This window comes from Atractosteus spatula, chromosome 5 (genome assembly GCF_055471065.1).
Source record: "Atractosteus spatula isolate fAtrSpa1 chromosome 5, fAtrSpa1.hap1, whole genome shotgun sequence".
Taxonomy (NCBI): Eukaryota; Metazoa; Chordata; class Actinopteri; order Semionotiformes; family Lepisosteidae; genus Atractosteus; species Atractosteus spatula.
In genome coordinates, this window is record NC_142710.1 from 12,815,449 (window position 1) to 12,842,683 (window position 27,235).

Sequence of the window (27,235 nt, forward strand, 5' to 3'; positions counted from 1 at the left end):
TCAGAGGTACATTAATTGTGAGGACTGCTCACTGGTCTCTGAGCCCTGGAGGCCCATTGGGATGGCAGTGTATGAAGGGTCCCCTCTTTCAGTGCTCTTTCGAGCTACAGCAATGCAGTGTGTTTGCAAGGCAACAGCAGTGCTTTTGAGTTTTCAACGGCAAATCTTGTAATTGTGTTTCAAATTCTTACACCTTCCAGTGAAGGAATAACTGCTGAGCAAATCATAAAAGAGACAAAGTGTCCTTCATACACTTTCTGTGTTTTGGAGGATTAACAATATTCAAGTCAATATGTTAGCATGTATTAAAATTGAAACTAGACTGATTTTGTATTTCTTCTTCTAGAATTTGAGCCATTTCATAAGCAATCTGCAGTGTATGAAGGGCCCTCTCATTCATAGCTCATTTGAAAAACAGCAAAGCAGTGTGTGCAAGGTAACAGCTGTGATTTTGAGTTTTCAAGTGCATATCTTGATGTAATCAAGTCTTAAAGCCTTACCCCTTCCAGTGGAGGAATAACTGCTGATCAAAGTCATGAAAAGACAAATCTTGGAGGCATTACTGCTTATCTAATGAATTGCACGGGGCAAGACGAGCTGTGGACTTTTTAACAATTAACACTTGTTTTGTTCTTACTGTACTGTAATTATTTTCACTGGACAAAAATACTCCTGGTTCTCATTGTAAGACATTATGTAACACTTATTTAATGCAAGTGGAAAAAAAAATCCTGATTATCATGATCTTAAAATTGAACAACAAGAAAAATAATCACTGAATTTAGGAAGGTATGAGGTTTATTTAGGCAAGTAAAAGTTTTATTTAGTTCACCAGGACAGAAAAAACGTTCTGACAAGAGCTACCCAAGATCCCGCCTCAAGACACACTTGTGAAACAGCAGGTTTGAAGAGTGACGTCAGCAAGTCAAAGCCACAGAGAAGAACTCTGACAGAGAGATGACAAGACCGAAGACATACATAGTGTAACTAATATATACTGTACTGTAACTGTACTGTATAGTTTGCTTGAAATCACCTCAGTTTTCATTTTTATTGGTATTCAACAGAGTAACTGGGTTAAGCTTTAACTTTTTTTACAGTGCATTTGGCGTAATTGTGCTATAAATATTCACAGAGAAACTGTGAGAAGAGCTTTATAGAAAATGAGCTCAACCATCAAGGACCACATCATCCACAGCCTGGAGAGTCTGGATTCAGACAGGTTGAAGAGATTTAAGGACAAGCTCATTGACATGGGAGGAGGCAAGTTCCCTAGAGCAGAAGCAATCAACTATGATGCTATAGAGCTGGCAACGCGTCTGATTGCTGTCTATCAGGAACACGGCGCTGTTAAAAAGACAATTGCAATTCTGCGTGGCATTCACGAAAACAAAGTTGCTTCAGATCTGGAAAGCAAGATAGAATGTGGTAAGTTCTAAAGGTGATTCTTTTAAAATCAGACTCATGTTTTGGTGTTTTACATCACAGAATAGTTAAAAGCTTGTGTTTTCATTTTTCTCCTTCTTAAAGAGCGGTTGCCTTTTTAGATGTATATTGAATGTCTCATCACAGTAAAAGAGGTTAAATATACAGTAGCTGTTCATTATTAGAGTACACTGCCAGAAATGGAGGATGTCATAACAAGTAAGGGGGCATTATCTTTACTTGAGCTATGTATTCTGTTTTTAAAAACAATCAAAATGCTTCAGAAAACAGGTGTCTATACACAGTTGTAAATGAAAGGTCAGGAGAGGGTCAAACCCTGATCTCACCCACTGACACTATCCCATGTATGCACTTCATGAGCCTGTGTGACTCTCCTCCCTGCTGCACGAAGTCATTGTGCTTCAGCAGCTTCCTGGCTCATCCAGACACACAGGTCGCCATTCTGACAGCCACTGGCAAGTTCAGAAAACAAGTTCAGATCATGCCCCTACTCAGAACAGAAACTTGAGTCACTCATTGTGACTTTATTCTAGTTCTGGAGTTCGGTATGCACATTATCTACATATCGTGATATACTGTATACTGTATATGTGCACTGTATTGTACCGAAAGAAAACAAATGAAAACAGTTCATTTATACTTTATAAATACACCTCTACAATGATACTGACTGCACTGCAGTAGGTCAGAAAGGTCATAAAACCTGCTGGGTGGCAGCTGTGTGCTGGAGTCTGGTTGTGAGGGTGTGGAGCTCCGTACTGCTACTGCAGTCATCACTGTTTCACCCGTACTGACATTTTCCTTCATTGTCATTGACAGGTGACCCTTCTGATGAGGACGGTGAGTATTTAACATTTATTTAACATTTTCAATATTTCGAAGACCTGCCATCTTGTCTGAACCTGCCATCCTCTCACAATGTTTTGGATAATGAAGAACAGAGACCAGAGAGAACAAAACATTTTTCTGATCTGATCCTTCATTCCTGAGACTCTCAGCTTTAGACTACTTTGAAAAACCTGTAGCAGTAACACAATACCTATTCAATCTGTATCCTCTGTTTTCCTTTGCCCGCAGATGACATTTTTCTGGAGCCTTAGCTAAGTAACTTGAGTGTTTTTGGTTTGAATAAGCAGGCATCTGCTTCCTGTAGTGGACATGAATTGTTGGGTACTGTACACAGTTATGGTCAGAGCATTGTTGGCATTACCCCTGAACAGTGTAGTAGTGGCACTAATGGCAATAGTAGTGACCACAGTAGTGTTCTCAAACTTCCATCATAAAAAATATAATTTCAAAAGTACTGCAGGTCTTGATCTACAATAAATCTTTGCAAGGACGCTGTATGTACAGCAGGTCTGCTGTGTGCACTAATGAAACCAGGAGAATCACACAACAGATCATCAGTGCAATTACTGTTTTCAGCACTGATGAATTCTATCATGGTTTTTATTTTTCTTGATCTTTTTCTGACCTGTTTTTTAATTTGTATTGAAAGATGAGAGTTCTAAAGAGAAGGGTAAGTTTTAAACATTTTTGGTAACATAAGAGAAGAAAGAATTTCAACATTGAAATTCTTCATCATGGTTGAAGTATAACTTTCGGTTGTTCACAATTCTTTCTTCAGATGATTGTATTTACTCCACAAAAAGTACTAGAAATGCCTGCACTTTATATTTCACTGCTCCTAACACAATATTGTAGCAAACGTGGAGTTAATAAAGGAATAACCAAGGCAACATTCTTCAGTACCGCGCGCGCGCACACACACTCTTTACTTACAGACCTCAGTCAGCCAGTAACCAGGCAACAGAGACTTTAACACCAAACTCAAGAAGAGCTAAACACACACAAGCACAGAAATGGGAACATGTAGATTTAGGGTTAATCAGCCTCATGGGATGAAACAGGGGTAACCAACAGTCAACTATGTACACAATGCTTCTTAGTTTTTATTTACATAGTCAGGGTTAATTAATCCTGCAGACCCTCAGTCCTTCCCCCAGCTACGTTTCCCAGCCGTTAGCCGGGTGTGCATCCGCCAAGACACCAGGCGGGGCGCTACAATATTTCATATAATGGTTGCACATTTCCAGTAAGAATTTTAATGTGATGTACATTTCCTTGACTTGAACGGTTATGAAATAAACATAAACTAAATTCAGTAGAACTATTTGATTTGGTTCATGCTGTTCCCCTGAAGAGAAAGCAGTGAATATGTCTGTATTGCTAAAGTAGAAGTTAAACCTGTCTGACTTTTGTGTTTTACCCACAGATAAGCTTTTAAAACAACTGCGTAAGTACTCTGTCTGTGTGTGTCTTTGTGTTTTAACACTGCAATTGTTCTACTGATGAAAGTACTGATTTTTAGACAGAGAGATGTTACAGTAGCAACTTTTGGACTCATATGTGCATGTCTGCTTCTACAACACTGAAAGCTGTGACAATAACATAACCCAAGCAGTCTAGCATTCAAACTGCATGTAAATTAAGCAAGAATCTCAGTTTAAATTAATATTAAAATCCATCCAACACATGCTTTCCTTTATTTTGCCTGCAGGCCGGCTTGCTGTGGAGCTGGGTGAGTAGCTAGAGTGTTGCAAAACTTCATTTACATGATTCCTGAAAGAGCAGACCAGGGGTTCTTAACCTTTTTGAGAGTTCAACCCTTTTTTGGGGTTAAAGATATTTTGCAGTTCCCCCACGCCCTGCCCCTCTCCACACACACAGAAACATTTAAAAACTGTAAATAAATTGTAAGCCTACTGACTTAATAATAATAATACTAATAATAAAAACAATAATTTTTACTTAATAATAATAATAATAATAATAATAAAAACAATAATTTTTATTTATATACATTTTAACAGTGACAGTAGCAGTAATAGGTGTGACAATACTAGTGCAGTAGTGACAGTATTAGTGACAGTAGTGACAGCAGTGACTATAGTAACAAATACAGTAGAGAGTAGTAGTACAGTATATATACTGGTAGTAGTGACAGCAGTAGTGTCAGGTGTATTAACTGCAAAAATAACTGTAGTACTGACAGTAGTTACATTATCAGTGACAGCATACTGACAGTATTAGTGACAATGGTGGTGACAGTAGAAGTGCAGTAGTGGTAGTGACAGCAGTCTCGACAGCAGTAGGAACTGTGGTAGTGACAGCAGAAGTGACTGCATTATTGACAGTAAGTAGATTCGTGACAGCAGTAGTGACAGTAGTACTGACAGTAGTAGTGCAGTGGTGGCAGTAGTGACAGTAGTGGTGTGTGCCTGTGCTGTTGGCATCTCAGGTCTGAGCATCACTAGAAGATCAGTGTTTACAGGCTGCATGTGATGTGAACTAATGAAAGTGAGCTAACTGCCATCTCCCCACCAGCAAAGGACAAAGAAAAAAGCACCATTCAGTTCTCTAATACATTTTTTTCTTTTTTTATATAGAAAGATGCAGACCTGGAGGTAAGGAAATAATCTTCTCTGTAACAGAACTCCAATGGCTCAGTTGGCTTTTTCAAACAACGGTTGCAGAGACAAGTCATAATACTGTAAAGATGCAATGTTATCAGGACTTCTCATCCCTGGACAGCAAGACTAGATCCATCAATCTTAGGCATTGGGGTACCCAAGTATTTTGCAATGCGCCGCTGGTGGCGTGTTTTTCTTGGCCTGTACATCTGTACTGTACATCTGTGCATCCACCCCTACAGTAAGTTCTGTCATAGGGCATTTCTGTTTTTCCCCATGTACACCTTAAATGATTGGTTTCCAAAATCAATTTTACTATCAGGGACAAGGGAGTGTTTAACCAGAGTCATTGAACTGCCTGTATCCAGTAGAGCTGTTACTTCCTGACCATTAATTGTAACAGGGCAATTTGCAAAATTACCAGCACTCTCACCATCTTTTTCCACCCAGGACTGTCTCCCTCCCTTGGGACGTAACAGAAACCAGATAGTTTCGGCTTACGCACAGCGCAGGTAGACAGCGCAGACAACAGTGAAGACACACCTGATCACACACCTGATCTTAACACAGACAGCAGTGAAGACACACCTGTTCACACACCTGATTTCAACTCAGACAGCAGTGAAGACACACCTATTCACACAGCTGATCTCAAGACAGACAGCAGTGAAGACACACTTATTCACACAGCTGATCTCAAGACAGACAGCAGTGAGACACACCTGTTCACACAGCTGATCTCAACACAGACAGCAGTGAAGACACACCTATTCACACAGCTGATCTCAAGACAGACAGCAGTGAGACACACCTGTTCACACATCTCATCTCAACACAGACAGCAGTGAAGACACACCTGTTCACACACCTGATCTCAACACAGACAGCAGTGAAGACACACCTGTTCACACACCTGATCTCAACACAGACAGCAGTGAGACACACCTGTTCACACACCTGATCTCAACACAGACAGCAGTGAGACACACCTATTTTTATCTCCAGCTGGACACAAATGGAAATCTTGTTACAGGTTTTTTTACTGGAGCTATTGTTTCTTTCTCTTTACAGAATTTGAGAGTGCACGCAGGAATGCAGGTGAGACTGTTTGGTTTCTCAAGCATTCGTCAAACTCATCAAAAAGTACAGGTTCAGTGCGCTGGGATTACTTAACACTGTTCATCCACAGATCTTCTCATTCGTCTCCTTTCTTGTCCACAGTGGACGTGACTCTGGACCCCAGAACAGCTCATCCCCATCTCATCCTGTCTGAGGATGGCAAACAAGTCAGACATGGTGACATACGACAGGATCTTCCTGACAATCCAGAGAGATTTACTTCCTGTGTCGATGTCCTGGGAAAGGATGGGTTCACCTCAGGTCGACACTACTGGGAGGTGAAGGTGAAAAATAAGTCCGCCTGGACTTTAGGAGTCGCTAGAGAGTCCATCAAAAGGAAGGGGAAGATCACATTGGGCCCTGCGGATGGGTTCTGGACTGTGTGGCTGAGGAAAGGAAAGTACACAGCAAACACAATCCCTGCTCTTGATCTCCCCCTGACTATGAGGCCCCGGAAGGTGGGGGTGTATGTGGATTATGAGGGGGGGCAGGTCTCCTTTTACAATGTGGAGGAGGAGTCTCATATTTATACATTCACTTGCAACTTCAGGGAGAAGATCTACCCTTTCTTCAGCCCCTGTACCAATGATGAGGGTAAAAACTCAGCCCCTCTGATCATCACTCCTGTCAGTCCCCCTGAGTGACACACAATATCTATAGGAGGGGCAGCATGTATAATAACTGCTGTGTCTTTTGGGTTTACTGATTTGCCACAGATTGGGTGTACTATTATTTTGTGTTTGGTTTGTTGATCCAGCAAAAAATAAAAGAGGCATCAGTTCTATTACTTGAAGCCAACATAACCATAGCCTGTGAGAGTAACATAAATGACATTCAGATCAGTATCTACAGTATATCAATATCCAAAAGCAACATGGAATTATTAAGACATTAGCCAGAAATTGTGCTTTCAAAGCTACCAATAAAAAGTTGTAAAAATTCTAAAACTGATTGTTTTGAAAAAATGCTAAATATTTCCTGTTAATGTATTGTTCATTTGATATATTTGAACCTGCCTGCCCCGTCTCTAACAACAATGTAACAATGTAAAGAGAAAGACAGAAAGTTACTGAAACTACAATGAAAACTAAGATAAATAGGGATGTTGAAAAAAAGGATAAAATCCTTCTTCATATAACATGGGACATAAGACAATGTTGTACAAACGACCCCAGTGAAAGCACTTTCTCTAATTGTTAAGAGATTGTCCACACAGTACAGGAGATGTAAGTGAGCTTATGATTGGTGACCTCTGGTCTATTTGTGGAATAACTACAGTACATGCAGACAGCACCCCAGGTCTGGAACTGAACCCCAGGTCCCACATATGAAAGGCAACAATGTTGATACTGCTTATCCCTTAATTCTGGAAATGCCCTTGCACTGCACGATAGTAGCTGTTTATGAATACATTTTATCTGTTATGTGTTAAAAAACATGTTTCTGAATGAAATGGGTTTATTTCTTCCATAAATAATTTGTTCAACTTTGGTACCACGTTTTGTCCTGTTGCCTTCTGCTAAAAGCCAACTTTGGACACTCACACTCTCAGGCAAACACTAAACTGCTTACTGGCTTCCACACAAAAAATAAATCTGTACTGAGAATTTGCTAATCCATCTAAACATCTTCTAACCACTTCTACTAATTCAGGGTCATAGAGGAGCAGGAGCCAATCCCAATAATACCAGGAGCAAGAAAGCATTCACCCTGGACAGGACACCAGTCCATCACAGGACACACACAGACACACAGGCTGGACAGGAGACCAGTCCATCACAGGACACACACAGACACACACTCTCAAACACCCTGGACAGGACACCAGTCCATCACAGGACACACACAGACACACACTCTCACACACCCTGGACAGGACACCAGTCCATCACAGGACACACACAGACACACAGGCTGGACAGGAGACCAGTCCATCACAGGACACACACAGACACACACTCTCAAACACCCTGAACAGGACACCAGTCCATCACAGGACACACACAGACACACACTCTCACACACCCTGGACAGGACACCAGTCCATCACAGGACACACACAGACACACACTCTCACACACCCTGGACAGGACAGCAGTTCATCACAGAGCAGACAGACTCAGACACACACTCTCACACCAGGGTTAATTTTCCCAGGAGTCAATTGACCTACCAGTGTTTGTTGGACTGTGGGAGAAAACTACAGTACCTACAAGAAACACTCATGAACACAGAGAACAGGCAAACTCCACACAGACAGCAATGCTCACTACTCTGCCACCTAGGAATCGTCTAATGGGAGCACAAAATGTCTCAGGACTACAATTGATTAAGTCCAAAGACAAAATGAAGCCAACCTATGGGTTATAGGGTTTTTCTTGTTGTGTTATAAAAAGATTCAAAGTAGAGAAAAAATATTCCAGAATAACACATGCATACAGTATTGTATACAAAATACTTTAAAATGCTGCATTACTTTGAACATAGAATCCACAAATTCACCAATAAATACTTTAACAAATAGTTTTATAACAGTGTTGAGTTGAGTCACTGAATGGCTTCAGGATACAGTAAGTGCTCTTCCAGAACTACTCTGTTCTAGATTAGGCACATCTTAGTCTTCTTCCCGAGCGAAGGAGCTCAAACAGGGGAAGAGCTGAGTGAGAGTAGTCACTAACAATCTTGTGAGCATTTCGATTTAGTCGTGTTGTGAATACGGAAGTGACAGATGATCAGTCTCAGCCAGTTGTTTTAGAAGTACTGTAGTTCTCTATTTCTCCAGATGTTTCTTCTCTTGAGCGGCAACCTTCCCAAAACAGACCATCACAGAAAAAGTTAAGATGCTTTAAACTGTAGCCCTGTAAAAATGGACCATGGCTTTCAGGGACACACCAAACTTTCTGAGCTGCCTGAGCAAGCAGAGTCTGTGATGGTCTTTCCTCACTAGCTGGTGTACACTGGTCTCCAGTCTCAAGGTGGAGGAGATTGTTATGCCACAAAACTTAAAGGTATCTACCGCCTCTAGTATCTCCCTATCAATTCCCATCAGCCACATCACCCTGTACTTCACACTGGCAGCCAACTAAAGCTCAGCAGGGATGAGTACCTGAATGGGAGACCACCTGGGAAAAAGTAAGGTTGTGTCTGGAAGAGGTGTTAGTGGAGCCAGTAGGGAGTGCCCACCCGCAATCTGTTTGAGTTCTAATGCCCCAGTATAGAGATGTGGATACTATACTCTATAAAGGTGCCCTCTTTCAGATGAGATGTAAAACTGAGGTCCTGACTCTTTGTGGTCATTAAAAATCCCAGGGTATCTCTTGAAAAGAGTAGGGGTGTTACCCCAGTGTCCTGGCCAAATTTCCCATTGGCCTCTATCAGTCATGGCCTCCTAATAATCCCCACCTCTGAACTGGCTTCATCACACTGCTCTCCTCCCCACTGAGAGCTGGTGTGTGTGAGCAGACTGGAGCATCATCCAGGTGGGGCTGCACACTGGTGGTTGTGGAGGGGATCCCCATTACCTGTAAAGAGCTTTGAGGGGAGTGTCCAGAAAGCGTTAAATGCTATAAATATAAGTAGCAGAGGTTTGTCTTTTGTTAATATTAGCCCTGCCAGAGTAGTATCATGTGCTATATTGGTTTATGTCACAGATTCAGTAGCAGATACACATTATTAGTATAGAGGAAGTTCAGAAGTGGTGACTGCCTTGGGTGGCACCTGAATTAAAAGTAATTAGGCAGTGAGGGCTTCCGATGTATTTGACCACCTCCGCCCAGCTGAAAAAAAATCTAGAACCCAGAAACGTGACTGATTTACATTCATGTCAATTAGGTTATGAAAAAGACTGGTGGAGTATTGTATCAAAGGTTGAGCTGTTGTCTACAATGTGTAGGTACTAGGGGAGTCAAGGTGCTGCAAGACAGAGTGGAGCACAGAGACCATCTTCAACAGACCAGTTCTACTTGTATACAAATTGGTACCTGTCTAGCTGGATGACAAACCGATATTCACATACAAGTTGCTTGAATACTTTCACAACAGGTTATATGAGATCCAATGACCTGTAATTATTTAGACATGTTATGTTATGTTTGATTTCTTTGGCACTGGGAAAATAATAGTAGTCTTAAACTGTTGCAGTGAAACATTAAATAATTCATTGAGGCTGGGTGCCAGTTGCAGTTGTTGCAGATGATGTGGAAATGGCATCTCCCCTCCACCATCACGTAGTCCCCACCTGGATGAAGTGAGGTGAAGAGGGTTATAGAGGTATGTTTAACATTTACTGAAGGCAATGCTGTGTAGAACCTCACATCTACCACAGGATGTGTCTGGGAGCTCTGGGTCTTCATCAAGAGACACCTCCTGGCCCTTGTAGTCTGTAACCTGCTGCAGGCCCTGCCATCCCCTCCTGCTGTCTTTGCTATTTAATTTGTGTTCTGACTAATCTCTGTATTGAGGTTTTGCTTTCTGCACGGCTCACTCAAATTAATTTTTGGTTGCTTTATGCATGCCTCCACACAAAGCATCACATTTGTTTCTGCACAGGGTTTTAGGCTCTTTGTTGAATTAGCAAACAGCCACTGTCCTGGAGGGAAGTTATAGCATCAGCCTAATTGTCAAGATCACAGCAAGAGTCCTTGAGGACATTAACCAAGTCATTAGAGGGCTCATCCTTGAGGCAGCATAAAGCAAAGGAACTGGGAATACCACTGGGAAATATGTGTGGGAGCATTCAGGATAGCATGACAGGGTTCTAGTTAAAACAATCTGCCAGCATTCACTGTCTTTTTGTGAAAAAATAAAAGCACCCTTAGTTCTGCTATCTCATCTGACCTTTTTTGCTACACTGCATTTAAACATGGTGTATTTAGACAAAGACTGATTTGTTCTGATTTACGTGATTCTATGGGTCAGTAATTTCAGATCGTTTTGAGTGAAAGATTTCTGAATTCTGTAAAACAATCTTTTCTTGGTCTTAATTATTTTTAATTGAAGTTTAAAAGATTGCGGACAAATTTGGAGGCAACAGTACAGTATGTGTGTGTTCACGCTGATGGTCTGTCTCTCTGAACATGCCCTCTTGTAAGTTTCAGTTGTGTTTGTTTCTCACTTCCTGTGCTGTTGATCTTTTTTTTCTCTAGGTTTAGTTATTCTCTTTCCAAGTGTTTAGAGCAAATATGCTTCTAATGGGCTTCTTGTGTTCATTTGGCATATTTTCACATTTGTTTTGTGCAACTTCATTGATCCATGCTTTGTGAGTTAAACATGTGTTGAGGTTTTTAGTTAAGCTGTTTTAGCACAGCCCACGTACCAGAAAATACTGTTAATTATTTACTTTTATTGAAAATGAACTCTTACCATTTTAAATGTTTTTGCTTTGTTTTATGCTTTATATTTGTGTTTTTTTTTTATAATAGTTGTGTGTAATTAATAAATGTACTTCAATAAAATAATCATGTGGCTTATTGCTAAGAAAAAAGCAAGTTCTCATCTCTAAGACAGGAAACTCATTCGCAATTTGAGAAGCTTGTGGTTAAGAAAAGGCTATAACAAAGATGAAAGCGGACTGAAGATATGACAAGTGAAACGGAAACATGAAGGGTTTTAGAAACTGACACCTCACCTCCGTGCTTCTCGTGTGACCTAAAGCACGTCCCTCTGCCTTTGTAATTATCTCTGAACTGCAGAGAAAAACCAAGGTCTGTCAACAGTTCTTCTACTTCCATTTTCCAGACCAAGTCTTCAAAATTGTCTTGACAGCAAAAGCAGAGACTTCTATCAAAATTACTACAATACAGCACCTATAAATTGCGTTTAAAATGCAAAGCAATATATGTATACATTGCAGGTATAGGGAGAAGGCCAATTATTTCACTTAGATTAAGTGTTATTAAAGATTTCTAGTAAGGTTTGCGTGCCCTGACCTACAGCCTGTCGCCTGTCACAGGAATGTAGCTAAAGAGGAACCTCTCTGTGATCTCAGTTGCAGGATGATCTAATGGTCTTTGTATGTGGGAAGTCTTTCCTAGGACAGTCCGGATCCAGTTGTCCATAATCCCTAAGATGGATGTCCAAAACCCCCAAACAGGTCACCCCTGGATTAGGGTATATTCCGAGCAAAATAACTGCAGGTAAATAGACTCCACAGGTTAAAATTTGTCATCAGATGGGTTGATCAACAAATGTTTCGTGTAAGGTCACAGGTCAGCGGTGTGTATCTGTGGTCACTGATACATACACACTCACTGTCCACTTGGGACTCCTGCTCTGCTCCTGGTTGCTGGTGCAGTCTTGTGCGATTCTTCCCCATTGCCGTCATAAAGCCTGGACAAGCCCGTGCCTGTTCACTGGTCTCTGAGCCCAAACAGCCACAGTTCACCCCAGATCACCCCAGCAGTGATTAATGTCAGTTACATTAATTGTGAGGACTGCTCACTGGTCTCTGAGCCCTGGAGGCCCATTGGGATGGCAGTGTATGAAGGGTCTTTGCTTTCATAGATCATTTGAAAAACAGCAAAGCAGTGTGTGCAAGGTAACAGCTGTGATTTTGAGTTTTCAAGTGCATATCTTGATGTAATCAAGTCTCAAAGCCTTACCCCTTCCAGTGGAGGAATAACTGCTGATAAAAGTAATGAAAAGACAAAGTCTTGGAGGCATAACTGCTTATCTAATGAATTGCAAGGGGCAAGACGAGCTGTGGACTTTGTAACACTTAATGCTTATTTTGTTCTTACTGTACTGTAATTATTTTCACTGGAAAAAAATACTCCTGGTTCTCATTGTAAGAAATGATGTAATACTTGTTTAATGCAAGTGGAAAAATAATCACTGAATTTAGGAAGGTATGAGGTTTATAAAAGTTTTATTTAGTTCATCAGGACAGGAAGAAAAGTTCTGACATACTGTAGCAGCTACCCAAGATCCCGCCCCAAGACACACTTGTGAAACAGCAGGTTTGAAGAGTGACTTCAGGAAGTCAAAGCCACAGAGAAGAACTCTGACAGAGAGATGACAAGACCGAAGACATACATAGTGTAACTAATATATACTGTACTGTAACTGTACTGTATAGTTTGCTTGAAATCACCTCAGTTTTCATTTTTATTGGTATTCAACAGAGTAACTGGGTTAAGCTTTAACTTTTTTTACAGTGCATTTGGCGTAATTGTGCTATAAATATTCACAGAGAAACTGTGAGAAGAGCTTTATAGAAAATGAGCTCAACCATCAAGGACCACATCATCCACAGCCTGGAGAGTCTGGATTCAGACAGGTTGAAGAGATTTAAGGACAAGCTCATTGACATGGGAGGAGGCAAGTTCCCTAGAGCAGAAGCAATCAACTATGATGCCATAGAACTGGCAACGCGTCTGATTGCTGTCTATCAGGAACACGGCGCTGTTAAAAAGACAATTGCAATTCTGCGTGGCATTCACGAAAACAAAGTCGCTTCAGATCTGGGAAGCAAGATAGAATGTGGTAAGTTCTAAAGGTGATTCTTTTAAAATCAGACTCATGTTTTGGTGTTTTACATCACAGAATAGTTAAAAGCTTGTGTTTTCGTTTTTCTCCTTCTTAAAGAGCGGTTGCCTTTTTAGATGTATATTGAATGTCTCATCACAGTAAAAGAGGTTAAATATACAGTAGCTGTTCATTATTAGAGTACACTGCCAGAAATGGAGGATGTCATAACAAGTAAGGGGGCATTATCTTTACTTGAGCTATGTATTCTGTTTTTAAAAACAATCAAAATGCTTCAGAAAACAGGTGTCTATACACAGTTGTAAATGAAAGGTCAGGAGAGGGTCAAACCCTGATCTCACCCACTGACACTATCCCATGTATGCACTTCATGAGCCTGTGTGACTCTCCTCCCTCCTGCACGAAGTCATTGTGCTTCAGCAGCTTCCTGGCTCATCCAGACACACAGGTCGCCATTCTGACAGCCACTGGCAAGTTCAGAAAACAAGTTCAGATCATGCCCCTACTCAGAACAGAAACTTGAGTCACTCATTGTGACTTTATTCTAGTTCTGGAGTTCGGTATGCACATTATCTACATATCGTGATATACTGTATATGTGCACTGTATTGTACCGAAAGAAAACAAATGAAAACAGTTCATTTATACTTTATAAATACACCTCTACAATGATACTGACTGCACTGCAGTAGGTCAGAAAGGTCATGAAACCTGCTGGGTGGCAGCTGTGTGCTGGAGTCTGGTTGTGAGGGTGTGGAGCTCCATACTGCTACTGCAGTCATCACTGTTTCACCCGTACTGACATTTTCCTTCATTGTCATTGACAGGTGACCCTTCTGATGAGGACGGTGAGTATTTAACATTTATTTAACATTTTCAATATGTCAGAAGAGCTGCCATCTTGTCTGAACCTGCCATCCTCTCACAATGTTTTGGATAATGAAGAACAGAGACCAGAGAGAACAAAACATTTTTCTGATCTGATCCTTCATTCCTGAGACTCTCAGCTTTAGACTACTTTGAAAAACCTGTAGCAGTAACACAATACCTATTCAATCTGTATCCTCTGTTTTCCTTTGCCCGCAGATGACATTTTTCTGGAGCCTTAGCTAAGTAACTTGAGTGTTTTTGGTTTGAATAAGCAGGCATCTGCTTCCTGTAGTGGACATGAATTGTTGGGTACTGTACACAGTTATGGTCAGAGCGTTGTTGGCATTGCTGACTTGCAGCGCTGAGGCCCTGGGTTCACTTCTGGATTGGGAGTGCTGTCTGTGTGGAGTTGACATGTTCTCCCCGTGTTGTTTCTGCAGCTGCTCTTATTTCCTCCAATAATCCAAAGACATGCTGACAGGTTAACTGGCTCCTGGGAAATCTGGCCCTGGTGTGAGTCTGTGTCTGTGTGTCTTGTAATAGACTGGCATCCTGTGCAGTGTGTATCCATGTGCCTGTTGCTTTCTGGGATAGGCTCTGACTTCCCTGTAGCCCATAAAGTGGTTAGAACATGGATGGACGGGTGAATGGATGCACACGAGCCCTGTTTTCAGTCTCACTGGTATCTTGTACAACAGCTCTTCTCTATGACTTTGACATAAACCTGGGCCTTCATACCTGTTCTGTTTCTGATTTGATCTTAACAAAGCCCTTTGTTTCAGGGAAGAGAAAGAGCTATCTCAAGGCAGGTTAAAATAACAATAAGTGGGTTCATCTCTAAAACCTCAATGGTCACAAAAGTTGCTGCATTTCATTTCCTCTTAAATAAGAACGACTCATTACCAATCAACTGGTAGAACCTGCAGGACCAAGATAATGAGAAGTAATCAGCTCTTCATGCGATGAGCTTGTAAGGGATAATGAAAGGAAAAGTACATTCACACCTTCATGCCAGATACATGAGAACATAAGAAAGTGTGCACAGAAACGTGAGGCCACTTAGTCTATTTTGCTTGTATGGTTTTTAGTTTGAAAAACTATACTTCCTGTTCCTGATGCTCACGAGAGGTTTACATTTCGGGGGCAGACTGTGTAATTTTGCAGTGAACAGTGGATTTTGTTACTTTCGCTCACACGCTTGTGAGACTGTTGCCTCATTGACACTTGTTTTGGGATTTCTTTTTCTCCTCTGATATTTTGCTAGAGAATTGACTGCACTTGTGACAGAAGTAGTGTCAGTGGTAGTGGTAGTAGTGACAGTAGTAGTGACTGCAGTGAAGTAGTGACGGTAGTATTAGAGGGAATGACAGTGGTAGTAATAGTAGTGACAGCAGAATTGGTATTAGTATCAGTGGTAGTGACTGAACTAAAATAGTGACAGTATTGGTAGAAGTAGTTCAGGTGGGGAGCTGCGGCAGCATGCGTAGGCTGCAAAGGAACAAGTAATAGGTTTATTCCAGGCTGAAAAAAAGAAGAAAGAGAACACAACGTTTCGGCCGTGGAGCCTTCTTCAGGTGTGAGAGAGACAGGGCAGTAGGCAAAGGTAATGTAGCGGGAGAACAAAGGTTGGGAGGGAGGAGGAGTGAGAGGCGGGAGCAGGGGACAGAAAGAGAGGCCAATCAAGGGGTGTGAATCAGAATGGGTGTAGGGAGGTGTGAAATGAAACTTAAAATGAATGGAGAAAATTTAAAAGAACAGTAGTCTGTCGTTAAGAGAAGGGAGAATGTGTGATCCTAGCTGCAGAATAATTTTGGTTTCGGTAGTCTTTCTGATGTATGAGTTTGGAAAACCGTCTTTGAGAACACAGACGGAGAGATTAGAGTGGTCGTGGCCGTCAGAGGTGAAATGAGAAACAATGGGCTTGGAGAGATCTTTAATCTTCACAGCCCTGACGTGTTCTCTGAAACGGTCTCCGAGTCTCCTTCCTGTTTCTCCAATGTAGATGGCAGGGCATTTACTGCAAGATGTACAGTAAATAAGGTTGCTGGAGGTGCAAGATGCCATCTGGGTGATCCGGAATTGTCCTGAGGGGCCTTGAACGAGTGCGGTGTTGGATGTGTACTTGCAAGTGATACAGCGAGCTCTGTTGCATGGAAAACATCCTGGTGTGGATGGTTGGTGAGGGTGGTCAAGGGAGCTGTGAACAAGGAGGTTACTCAGATTAGGTGGTTGGCGAAATGAGATGATGGGGCGATCAGAAAAGAGGGCCCCAATGGAGGGATCATCCTGTAGGATGGAAAAGTTGTGGTTAATAGTCCTGGGGATAGGAAGTGTGTTAGGGTGGTAGGGAAGCACCAAGGGAATGCAGTTGTTACGTCAGGAGTTCCTGATCGGGTTGATGGTCCTGGGGGTGTTTTTGGCTCGGGCAAGGGCCCTGTCAATCTCACTGCTGGGGTATCCTCTGTTGATGAAAAAGGAGTACATTTCGAAGGCTTGGTTCTTGAAGTCGATGTCGTCGCTGCATAGTCGTCATAGCCTAAGGAACTGTGAAAAAGGGAGAGAGTTTTTAGTGTGTTTGGGGTGAAATGAGCTGTACAGGAGGTAGCTGTGTGAATCCGTGGGTTTGTAAAAAACTGAAGTGGAGAGTCGGGGGTAGTTGATGGAGAAACGGAAGAGTAGTGGAAGATATGTTAACTGTATATTTGAGGGACGGGTGGAAGTTGGTGAAATGGTGCAGGAAGAACTCAAGCTGATCGTTGGAGCTTGTGGCCGCACTGACGCAGTCATCAATATATTGTTTGTAGAGGTCAGGGACATAGCCAGTGTAGGAAGCGAAGAAGTGTTCTTCTACGCAGCCGACAAAAATATTGGCGTAGCTGGGTCCCATTCTGGTGCCCATGGCAATTCCACTAACCTGTTGGTAAAAAAGATTATTGAAAGAGAATGCGTTCAGTGTGAGGACCAATTCTGCAAGGCGTACCAGGGTGGGTGGGTGGATGAAGCACTGTGCGTTTGTCCAGCATTTGCTTGAGGGCTGTAAGGCCATCATTATGGGGAATGACGGTGTACAGAGATATGATGTCCAGGGTAAAAATGTAGCATTCAGTACCCTGAAATTGGAAATCATTAAAAAGTTGGAGTGCGTGGTTGGTGTCTTTGATGTATGAGGGAAGACCTTCAACCAGCGGTCTCATGAGGCTGTCGAGAAAGGCTGAGATGTAAGTAGTTGGACAGTTACATGCTGATTCGATAGGGCGTCCAGGGGTGTCCAGTTTGTGGATTTTGGGGAGGAGGTAAGAAGGTAAGAGGTAAGAAGGTAGTGGTAGAAGTAGTGATTGTGGTAGTGGTAGTAGTGACAGTGGTAGTAATACCAGTAGTGACAACAATCTTGACTGCAGTAGTAGCTGTAGTAGTAGTGACAGTAGTGGCACCAATGATGATAGTAGTGACTGCAGTAGTGATCTCAAACTTCCATCATGAAAAATATAATTTAAAAAATACTGCAGGTCTTGATCTACAATAAATCTTTGCAAGGATGTTGTACTGTATATACAGCAGGTCTGCTGTGTGCACTAACGAAACCAGGAGGATCACACAACAGATCATCAGTGCAATTACTGTTTTCAGCACTGATGAATTTTACTTTTTCTTTATCTTTTTCTGACCTGTTTTTTTTATTTGTATTGACAGATGAGAGTTCTAAAGAGAAGGGTAAGTTTTAAACATTTTTGGTAACATAAGAGAAGGAAGAATTTCAACATTGAAATTCTTCATCACAGTTGAAGCATAACTTTCAGATGTTCACAATCTTTTCCTCAAATGATTGTATTTACTCCACAAAAAGTACTAGAAATGCCTGTGCTTTATATTTCACTGCTCCTAACACAATATTGTAGCAAACGTGGAGTTAATAAAGGAATAACCAAGGCAACATTCTTCAGTAGCGCGCGCGCGCACACACACTCTTTACTTACAGACCTCAGTCAGCCAGTAACCAGGCAACAGAGACTTTAACACCAAACTCAAGAAGAGCTAAACACACACAAGCACAGAAATGGGAACATGTAGATTTAGGGTTAATCAGCCTCATGGGATGAAACAGGGGTAACCAACAGTCAACTACTGTATGTACACAATGCTTCTTTGTCTTCATTTACATAGGCAGGGTTAATTAGTGGTCATCCTGCATACCCCCAGTCCATACCCCCAGCTACGTTTCCCAGCCATTAGCAGGGTGTGCATCCGCCAAGACACCAGGCGGGGCGCTACAATATTTCATATAATGGTTGCACATTTCCAGTAAGAATTTTAATGTGATGTACATTTCCTTGTCTTGAACGGTTATGAAATAAACATAAACTAAATTCAGTAGAACTATTTGATTTGGTTCATGCTGTTCCCCTGAAGAGAAAGCAGTGAATACGTCTGTATTGCTAAAGTAGAAGTTAAACCTGTCTGACTTTTGTGTTTTACCCACAGATAAGCTTTTAAAACAACTGCGTAAGTACTCTGTCTGTGTGTGTCTTTGTGTTTTAACACTGCAATTGTCCTACCGATGAAAGTACTGATGTTTAGACAGACAGATGCAACAGTAGCAACTTTTGGACTCATATGTGCATGTCTGCTTCTACAACACTGAAAGCTGTGACAATAACATAACCCAAGCAGTCTAGCATTCAAACTGCATGTACATTAAGCAAGAATCTCAGTTTAAATGAATATTAAAATCCATCCAACACATGCTTTCCTTTATTTTGCCTGCAGGCCGGCTTGCTGTGGAGCTGGGTGAGTAGCTAGAGTGTTGCAAAACTTCATTTACATGATTCCTGAAAGAGCAGACCAGGGGTTCTTAACCTTTTTGAGAGTTCAACCCTTTTTTGGGGTTAAAGATATTTTGCAGTTCCCCCATGCCCTGCCCCTCTCCACACACACAGAAACATTTAAAAACTGTAAATAAATTATAAGCCTACTGACTTAATAATAATAATACTAATAATAAAAACAATAATTTTTATTTATATACATTTTTACAGTGACAGTAGCAGTAATAGGTGTGACAATAGTAGTGCAGTAGTACTGACAGTAGTGACATTATCAGTGACAGCATACTGACAGTATTAGTGACAATGGTGGTGACAGTAGAAGTGCAGTAGTGGTAGTGACAGCAGTCTCGACAGCAGTAGGAACTGTGGTAGTGACAGCAGAAGTGACTGCAATTTTGACAGTAAGTAGAGTCTTGACAGCAGTAGTGACAGTAGTACTGACAGTAGTAGTGCAGTGGTGGCAGTAGTGACAGTAGTGGTGTGTGCCTGTGCTGTTGGCATCTCATCTAAGGTCTGAGCATCACTAGATGATCAGTGTTTACAGGCTGCTTAATACATTTTGTTCCTTCTTTTTATAGAAAGATGCAGACCTGGAGGTAAGGAAATAATCTTCTCTGTAACAGAACTCCAATGGCTCATTTGGGTGTTCTACTAAGTGTGTCTACTCAACTGTGTATTTAATACATATTTCATTCTTCTGTTGTGTCACAGGGAGGGCTGGAGGAGTGCCCAAGTGAATTCTTTCTAAATAGAATGATGGCTCAGCCACAATAGCACTTAGGTGCCAAAGTGGTGGTTTATTTGGACAGTGCTCCCCACAAACCAACAAAGCAATTACAGTATATATATAGTGCAAAAAAAGAGAACAAAATAGAACAAAAATACACAAAAACACACAAACACTTCCTCCGAGAGCTATAAGCCAGGAGTCCCACCACCCTTAGGTCCTATCAGCTAACTCAGCTGCCTGGTCCACAGTCAGGTGTTTTGGGTTCACCTCTGTCTGCTGCTTCCTCTGTCCTGCGGCCAAGTCATCCTTTTCCTCCTCCACCTTACACACCATCAGCAAGGTCTGCCCAGGGCATTGTGCGTGTGAGATGAAACACTATTGGTCTACATGTTTGAGGAACAACCAAACGTTTGTTCCCTGTCTCCCCATTTGCTCCCTGTCTCTCCGACCACTATCAATGGAATAAACAACCCTGCAATGATATTCTGTTTTAGGATTCCTACTCTCCACACATGCTTTTTCAAATGACGGTTGCAGAGACAAGTCATCAAGCTGTAAAGAAGCAATGTTATCAGAACTTCTCATCCCTGGACAGCAAGACCAGATCCATCAATCTTAGACGTTGGAGTACCCAATTATTTTGCAATGCGCCGCTGGCGGCGTGTTTTTCTTGGCCCTTTAGTTCCTCCCTCACACGGACTATCATCATTGACCGGGAGTGGCTGCAAACCAGCTCTTGCTTGGGCTTTTGTAAAGACCACACATGATGTTTGTATCCTAGTTTGATTCTCAGAACTGTTCATTTTTTAACAAGTCTGTTATTACAGGCAGATTATGTCTGCTGGCAGCTCTGGAACAACTCCTGCATTAAACAAGTACTGTACATCTGTGCATCCACCCCCAGTTAGTTAGACAGTTAGTTCTGTCATAGGGTGTTTCTGTTTTTCCCTATGTACACCTTAAATGATTGGTTTCCAAAATCAATTTTACTATCAGGGACAAGGGAGTGTTTAACCAGAGTCATTGAACTGCCTGTATCCAGTAGAGCTGTTACTTCCTGACCATTAATTGTAACAGGGCAATTTGCAAAATTACCAGCACTCTCACCATCTTTTTCCACCCAGGACTGTCTCCCTCCCTTGGGACGTAACAGAAACCAGATAGTTTTGGCTTACACACAGCACAGGTAGAGACTTTATGTCCTGGGGACTCACTGACTATGGACTTCATTTTGACCTCCCCCTGTGTCCTTCCTGCCTCAGTAGTGCTACCTTTAAGGTCCCGGCTGTCCCTGGTACCTCTGGGCATAGAAGATGAGTGTTGTTGATGTTCTCCTTGTTGGGCATTGATGTATTGAAGAGCCAGCTTGGCTTCTGTCAACCCATTGGCTGGCTTACAGTATGTTCTCTCACCCAGGTCCTGGTGTCACACCTAGCAGCTGCTCCCCAATGATGACCTTGGCAATCTGCTCTTTGTAACACTGCTCTGGGTGAATCCATCTTCTGTATAGACCGTTCAGGCCGTGTTGGTTTCCGTAGGCATTTCTCCTGGTGGAATTGTGGTGATCCTGAAACGCTGTCAGTATGTTTCTGGCGATATGTAAAATTTAGTAAGTAATGCCTCCTTCAGGTCACTGTACGTGTTGGATCGGTCCTCATCCATGGCGTTGCAATTCTCCAAGGCCTTGCCTGTGAGCAGAGGCACTAGCCAACAGGCCCACTCCTTCTCCGGCCAATTCCAGGTTCTGACCATGCGCTCAAATCGCTGGAGATAGTTTTTGATCTCCTCACCTTGCTGGTAGGGGGGGCATCTTAGGTTCTTTCTGGAACCTAAGCTCTCTGCTGAAGCACGTGTAGCAGACAAGGGTGTTGAACGCGGTGGACCCCGATCCTGATCTGATGTGGTGCGTTGTCATGGTGCTGGACTACTTGCTGTCTCCACGCTTCCTGGTGTTGCTCCCCAAGCCTGCAAAGCTGGTGCAACCCTGGGTACAACTAAGATCTCCTGAAGATTAAATTCCACGTAATTCTTCCAAATGCCCCTCCTCTCTCTTCTGTTGCCAAGACAGAAAGTCTTGGAGAAGGGCCACCATCTCCCCTTGAGGTTCTGTCATTGGTTCAGGTCCAACAGCTGTTGGTCGTAAAGAGGTGACTCTGGGCCACGCTCCCAGCTCCTCACAACATCCTTCCTCATCCACTTCCTCTGATGATGTCACGGTGCCCCAAGGCTCCTCTGCTTTGAGCTGTGGCAGTGCCTTTGCTTGTGAACGAAGGCCTGCCTGTTTTCTCCAGGGACACACTGTCCAATGGCTAGCCATCCCACGGCTGCCACCACGGATTAGTACCTAACACATTTATTGAATCTCACCATATTAGGCAATTTCTGCATTTTAAAATATGTATTTAAAGTGGTTACCTTATATCCCAGAGATTTTCATCTCTGCTCTGCAGGTTTCTTAGATTCTGCTACTTAGTGCTCTGTTATGTTTTGATAAAGTACTCCTATTCATGTGTTCACGTTCATATCATGCCCTCTCTGTGTTGTTTCTCCTTTGCTGCTTGGCAGCTCTTTTGCATTAAAAATACATTTACCTAGCACTTTTCTGGACACTTCACTCAAAGCTTTTTACAGGAACGGGGACTCCCCTCCACCACCATCTATTTGCTCCTATGCGGATGATGCGCCATTATGATCATCACACATCACCTTTCAGTGGGGAGGAGAACAGAGTGATGAATTCAGTTCACAGATGGGGGTTAGTTGGAGGCCATGACTGGTAAGGACCTGGGGGAAATTTAGTCAGGACAGTGCGGTAACACCTCTGCTCTTTTCAAGAAACAGTCTGGGATTTACCTTCAAAAGGATGGCACCTTTATACAGTACCCATTCTGTGTATCCATTGATGTCACATTTCCTGTTTCATGTCTTGATTTGTCTTTATGTGGGAGTTTGCTCTCCATAGCAATTCCTGCATAGTCAGGTCTGCTCTTTCTATGGAGGCACCTGCTCCTCCGGCTTGTTGTTTTATGAGAAGGGGCTCTCTGAAGCAAGACCTTGAAGTCAGGATCCTGCTTGTAGACTGAGGTCATAGCCCTCCTCACAGGAGTCTGAGCCCTTTCTCTGTCCCAGAGCTTCTGACTGTGAAGCACTGAGGCAGAGCTGAGGCTCAGGGACAGAGAGCAGTTCAAACTCCACTGTGGGAGGAGCAGCATCACACAGCACTTCTCCAGCTGGACACACCCCCTGACACACCCTGATCACCCTGCTGAACACCTGATCTCAACACAGACAGCAGTGAAGACACACCTGTTCACACACCTGATCTCAACACAGACAGCAGTAAAGACACACCTGTTCACACATCCGATCTCAACACAGACAGCAGTGAAGACACACCTGTTCACACACCTCATCTCAACACAGACAGCAGTGAAGACACACCTGTTCACACATCCGATCTCAACACAGACAGCAGTGAAGACACACCTGTTCACACACCTGATCTCAACACAGACAGCAGTGAAGACACACCTGTTCACACATCCGATCTCAACACAGACAGCAGTGAAGACACACCTGTTCACACATCCGATCTCAACACAGACAGCAGTGAAGACACACCTGTTCACACACCTGATCTCAACACAGACAGCAGTGAAGACACACCTGTTCACACACCTGATCTCAACACAGACAGCAGTAAAGACACACCTGTTCACACACCTGATCTCAACACAGACAGCAGTGAAGACACACCTGTTCACACACCTGATCTCAACACAGACAGCAGTAAAGACACACCTGTTCACACATCCGATCTCAACACAGACAGCAGTGAAGACACACCTGTTCACACACCTGATCTCAACACAGACAGTAGTGAGACACACCTGTTCACACACCTGATCTCAACACAGACAGTAGTGAGACACACCTGTTCACACACCTGATCTCAACACAGACAGTAGTGAGACACACCTGTTCACACACCTGATCTCAACACAGACAGCAGTGAGACACACCTGTTCACACATCCGATCTCAACACAGACAGCAGTGAGACACACCTGTTCACACATCCGATCTCAACACAGACAGCAGTGAAGACACACCTGTTCACACACCTGATCTCAACACAGACAGCAGTAAAGACACACCTGTTCACACATCCGATCTCAACACAGACAGCAGTGAAGACACACCTGTTCACACACCTGATCTCAACACAGACAGTAGTGAGACACACCTGTTCACACACCTGATCTCAACACAGACAGTAGTGAGACACACCTGTTCACACACCTGATCTCAACACAGACAGCAGTGAGACACACCTGTTCACACATCCGATCTCAACACAGACAGCAGTGAGACACACCTGTTCACACACCTGATCTCAACACAGACAGTAGTGAGACACACCTGTTCACACACCTGATCTCAACACAGACAGCAGTGAGACACACCTGTTCACACACCTGATCTCAACACAGACAGCAGTGAAGACACACCTGTTCACACATCCGATCTCAACACAGACAGCAGTGAAGACACACCTGTTCACACACCTGATCTCAACACAGACAGCAGTGAGACACACCTGTTCACACATCCGATCTCAACACAGACAGCAGTGAAGACACACCTGTTCACACATCCGATCTCAACACAGACAGCAGTGAAGACACACCTGTTCACACATCCGATCTCAACACAGACAGCAGTGAAGACACACCTGTTCACACACCTGATCTCAACACAGACAGCAGTAAAGACACACCTGTTCACACATCCGATCTCAACACAGACAGCAGTGAAGACACACCTGTTCACACACCTGATCTCAACACAGACAGTAGTGAGACACACCTGTTCACACACCTGATCTCAACACAGACAGTAGTGAGACACACCTGTTCACACACCTGATCTCAACACAGACAGCAGTGAGACACACCTGTTCACACATCCGATCTCAACACAGACAGCAGTGAGACACACCTGTTCACACACCTGATCTCAACACAGACAGTAGTGAGACACACCTGTTCACACACCTGATCTCAACACAGACAGCAGTGAGACACACCTGTTCACACATCCGATCTCAACACAGACAGCAGTGAGACACACCTGTTCACACATCCGATCTCAACACAGACAGCAGTGAGACACACCTGTTCACACACCTGATCTCAACACAGACAGCAGTGAAGACACACCTGTTCACACATCCGATCTCAACACAGACAGCAGTGAGACACACCTGTTCACACACCTGATCTCAACACAGACAGTAGTGAGACACACCTGTTCACCGGAAATATTAGTGAGGACCCTGTGCAGAAATACCAGGACGATCTCTAGAGGCGTAGTCGATATAACAATCTAAAGGTCCAAAAGCTGAAGGGGAACAAGTACAAACCCAGAAGCGGAGCCATAAGCCGGGAGGAAGCCAAGAGTCGAAACCAGAACAATAATCAAAGTACCAAAACCAAAACCAGGAGATGTGGTTGATGAACAAACCAGGGTCAGGAAGCCAAAAACCAAGTACTGTAGTAAGTAATAGCGAAAGACGAAGTAGCTCTAACCAGGAAAAACCCTAATACTGAGCACAGTGTGAGAGAGTGTGGAAGAGTGTGAAGAAGCATTAAATAGGCTGGGGTAAATGGGCTAATTGGGAACCGTGCTGGAATGCGAGGTGGAATGACGAGTCCTCCGGGGGCGTGGCGTAACAGACAGCAGTGAAGACAACCTGTTTTTATCTCCAGCTGGACACAGACAAAAATGTAGTTTTTCTTTTTTTCTGGAACTATCATTTCTTTCTCTTTACAGAATTTGAGAAGGCACGCACTAACGCAGGTAAGACTATTTGTTTTCCCAACCATTCATCAATCTCATTAAAGATACACAAAGTATAGGTTCAGTGCGCTGGGATTGATTAACACTCTTCATCATCAACTCTTCTCATTCGTCTCCTTTCTTGTCCATAGTGGACGTGACTCTGGACCCCAGTACAGCTCATCCCCATCTTATTGTGTCGAGGAATGGAAAACAAGTCAGACATGGTGACATACGACAGGATCTCCCCGACAATCCAGAGAGATTTACTTCCTGTGTCGATGTCCTGGGAAAGGATGGGTTCACCTCAGGTCGACACTACTGGGAGGTGAAGGTGAAAAATAAGTCCGCCTGGACTTTAGGCGTCGCCAGAGAGTCGATTAAAAGGAAGGGGCAGATCACACTGTGCCCTGAGGATGGGTTCTGGACTGTGTGGTTGAGGAAAGGAAAGTATGAAGCAATAACAACCCCTTCCTTTGACCTCCCCCTGACCATGAAGCCCCAGAAGGTGGGGGTGTATGTGGATTATGAGGGGGGGCAGGTCTCCTTTTACAATGTGAAGGAGGAGTCTCATATTTATACGTTCACTTGCAACTTCAGGGAGAAGATCTACCCTTTCTTCAGCCCCTGTACCAATGATGGGGGTAAAAACTCAGCCCCACTGATCATCACTCCTGTCAGTCCCCCTGAGTGACACACAATATCTATAGGAGGGGCAGCATGTATAATAACTGCTGTGTCTTTTGGGTTCACTAATTTGCCACAGATTGGTTGTACTATTGTTTTGTGTTGGGTTTGTTGATCAAACAACAAATAAAATGCCTTCAGTTTTGTTCCTCGAATAATTTCAATTATTAAAATTCAATTATTTAATCTGTAAGGGCTGTCAGTAGGACAATATGATTTAAAAATTACTAGTAAAAAGTGAAGGTTGTAAGAATTCTAAAACCTTTTAGAAAAAAAACATTTTTTTTAAAACTGCTGTTCATTTTATGTATTTTAACCTGCCTGCTCTTCCGTGTATCTAGCAACGATGTGAACAGAAAGACAGAAAGATACTGGAACTACACTGAAAACAAACATTAAGATTTATGTTGAAAAAGGGAATAAACTCCTTTCTTGACGTAACATTGGACTTAACCCTTTATTCTGTAGCTGTTTATTTATTATTTTTTATCTTGTGAGATTAAAGAAACATGCCTCTCAAAGAAATGGGTTTCTTCTTTTTCAAAGAAATAATTTGTTTAGCATTGTTACCACATTTTGTTCTTTTGCTTTACTCAAAAGGCCAAATTTGTAACGGGAGCCAGTTCAGACTCCTGTGTAGTGCATATTTTGGACCCTATGCAGACGGTAAAATCCAGAAGAGACTGGAGAAGGACAACAGGTAAACACGACAGGGTCAGGATTGGTTGACTGACAGGGGGTCGTGACAATGGTGAACTGGTG

At 42.8% G+C, this 27,235-nt stretch overlaps 2 protein-coding genes across 2 annotated transcripts; both read left to right on the plus strand.

The window, feature by feature from the left end:
• Nucleotides 1-958: 958 nt before the first annotated feature.
• LOC148834159 (zinc-binding protein A33-like) lies at nucleotides 959-6,822 on the plus strand. The gene is made up of 4 exons (XM_088916742.1): nucleotides 959-1,428; nucleotides 4,007-4,027; nucleotides 5,991-6,017; nucleotides 6,141-6,822. Exons 1-4 carry the CDS (start codon nucleotides 1,164-1,166, stop codon nucleotides 6,680-6,682), a joined length of 855 nt encoding a protein of 284 aa, XP_088772868.1. The 5' UTR covers nucleotides 959-1,163; the 3' UTR covers nucleotides 6,683-6,822.
• Nucleotides 6,823-13,027: 6,205 nt separating this feature from the next.
• LOC148834160 (erythroid membrane-associated protein-like) lies at nucleotides 13,028-26,998 on the plus strand. Its single transcript, XM_088916713.1, has 8 exons — nucleotides 13,028-13,520; nucleotides 14,351-14,371; nucleotides 18,084-18,104; nucleotides 18,873-18,893; nucleotides 19,158-19,178; nucleotides 19,795-19,812; nucleotides 25,781-25,807; nucleotides 25,939-26,998. Exons 1-8 carry the CDS (start codon nucleotides 13,256-13,258, stop codon nucleotides 26,478-26,480), a joined length of 936 nt encoding a protein of 311 aa, XP_088772839.1. The 5' UTR covers nucleotides 13,028-13,255; the 3' UTR covers nucleotides 26,481-26,998.
• The last annotated feature ends 237 nt before the right edge of the window (nucleotides 26,999-27,235 follow it).

What these genes read in the sequence shown, in the direction of transcription:
- LOC148834160 (XM_088916713.1), top strand. Translation starts at nt 13,256, where the DNA reads ATGAGCTCAACCATCAAGGACCACATCATCCACAGCCTGGAGAGTCTG. An exon ending in GGGAAGCAAGATAGAATGTG is followed by an intron (nt 13,521 to 14,350) that starts GTAAGTTCTAAA and finishes TGTCATTGACAG; the next exon opens with GTGACCCTTCTGATGAGGAC. An exon ending in TAAGCTTTTAAAACAACTGC is followed by an intron (nt 18,894 to 19,157) that starts GTAAGTACTCTG and finishes TTTTGCCTGCAG; the next exon opens with GCCGGCTTGCTGTGGAGCTG.
- LOC148834159 (XM_088916742.1), top strand. Translation starts at nt 1,164, where the DNA reads ATGAGCTCAACCATCAAGGACCACATCATCCACAGCCTGGAGAGTCTG. An exon ending in CCGGCTTGCTGTGGAGCTGG is followed by an intron (nt 4,028 to 5,990) that starts GTGAGTAGCTAG and finishes TTCTCTTTACAG; the next exon opens with AATTTGAGAGTGCACGCAGG. An exon ending in GAGTGCACGCAGGAATGCAG is followed by an intron (nt 6,018 to 6,140) that starts GTGAGACTGTTT and finishes TCTTGTCCACAG; the next exon opens with TGGACGTGACTCTGGACCCC.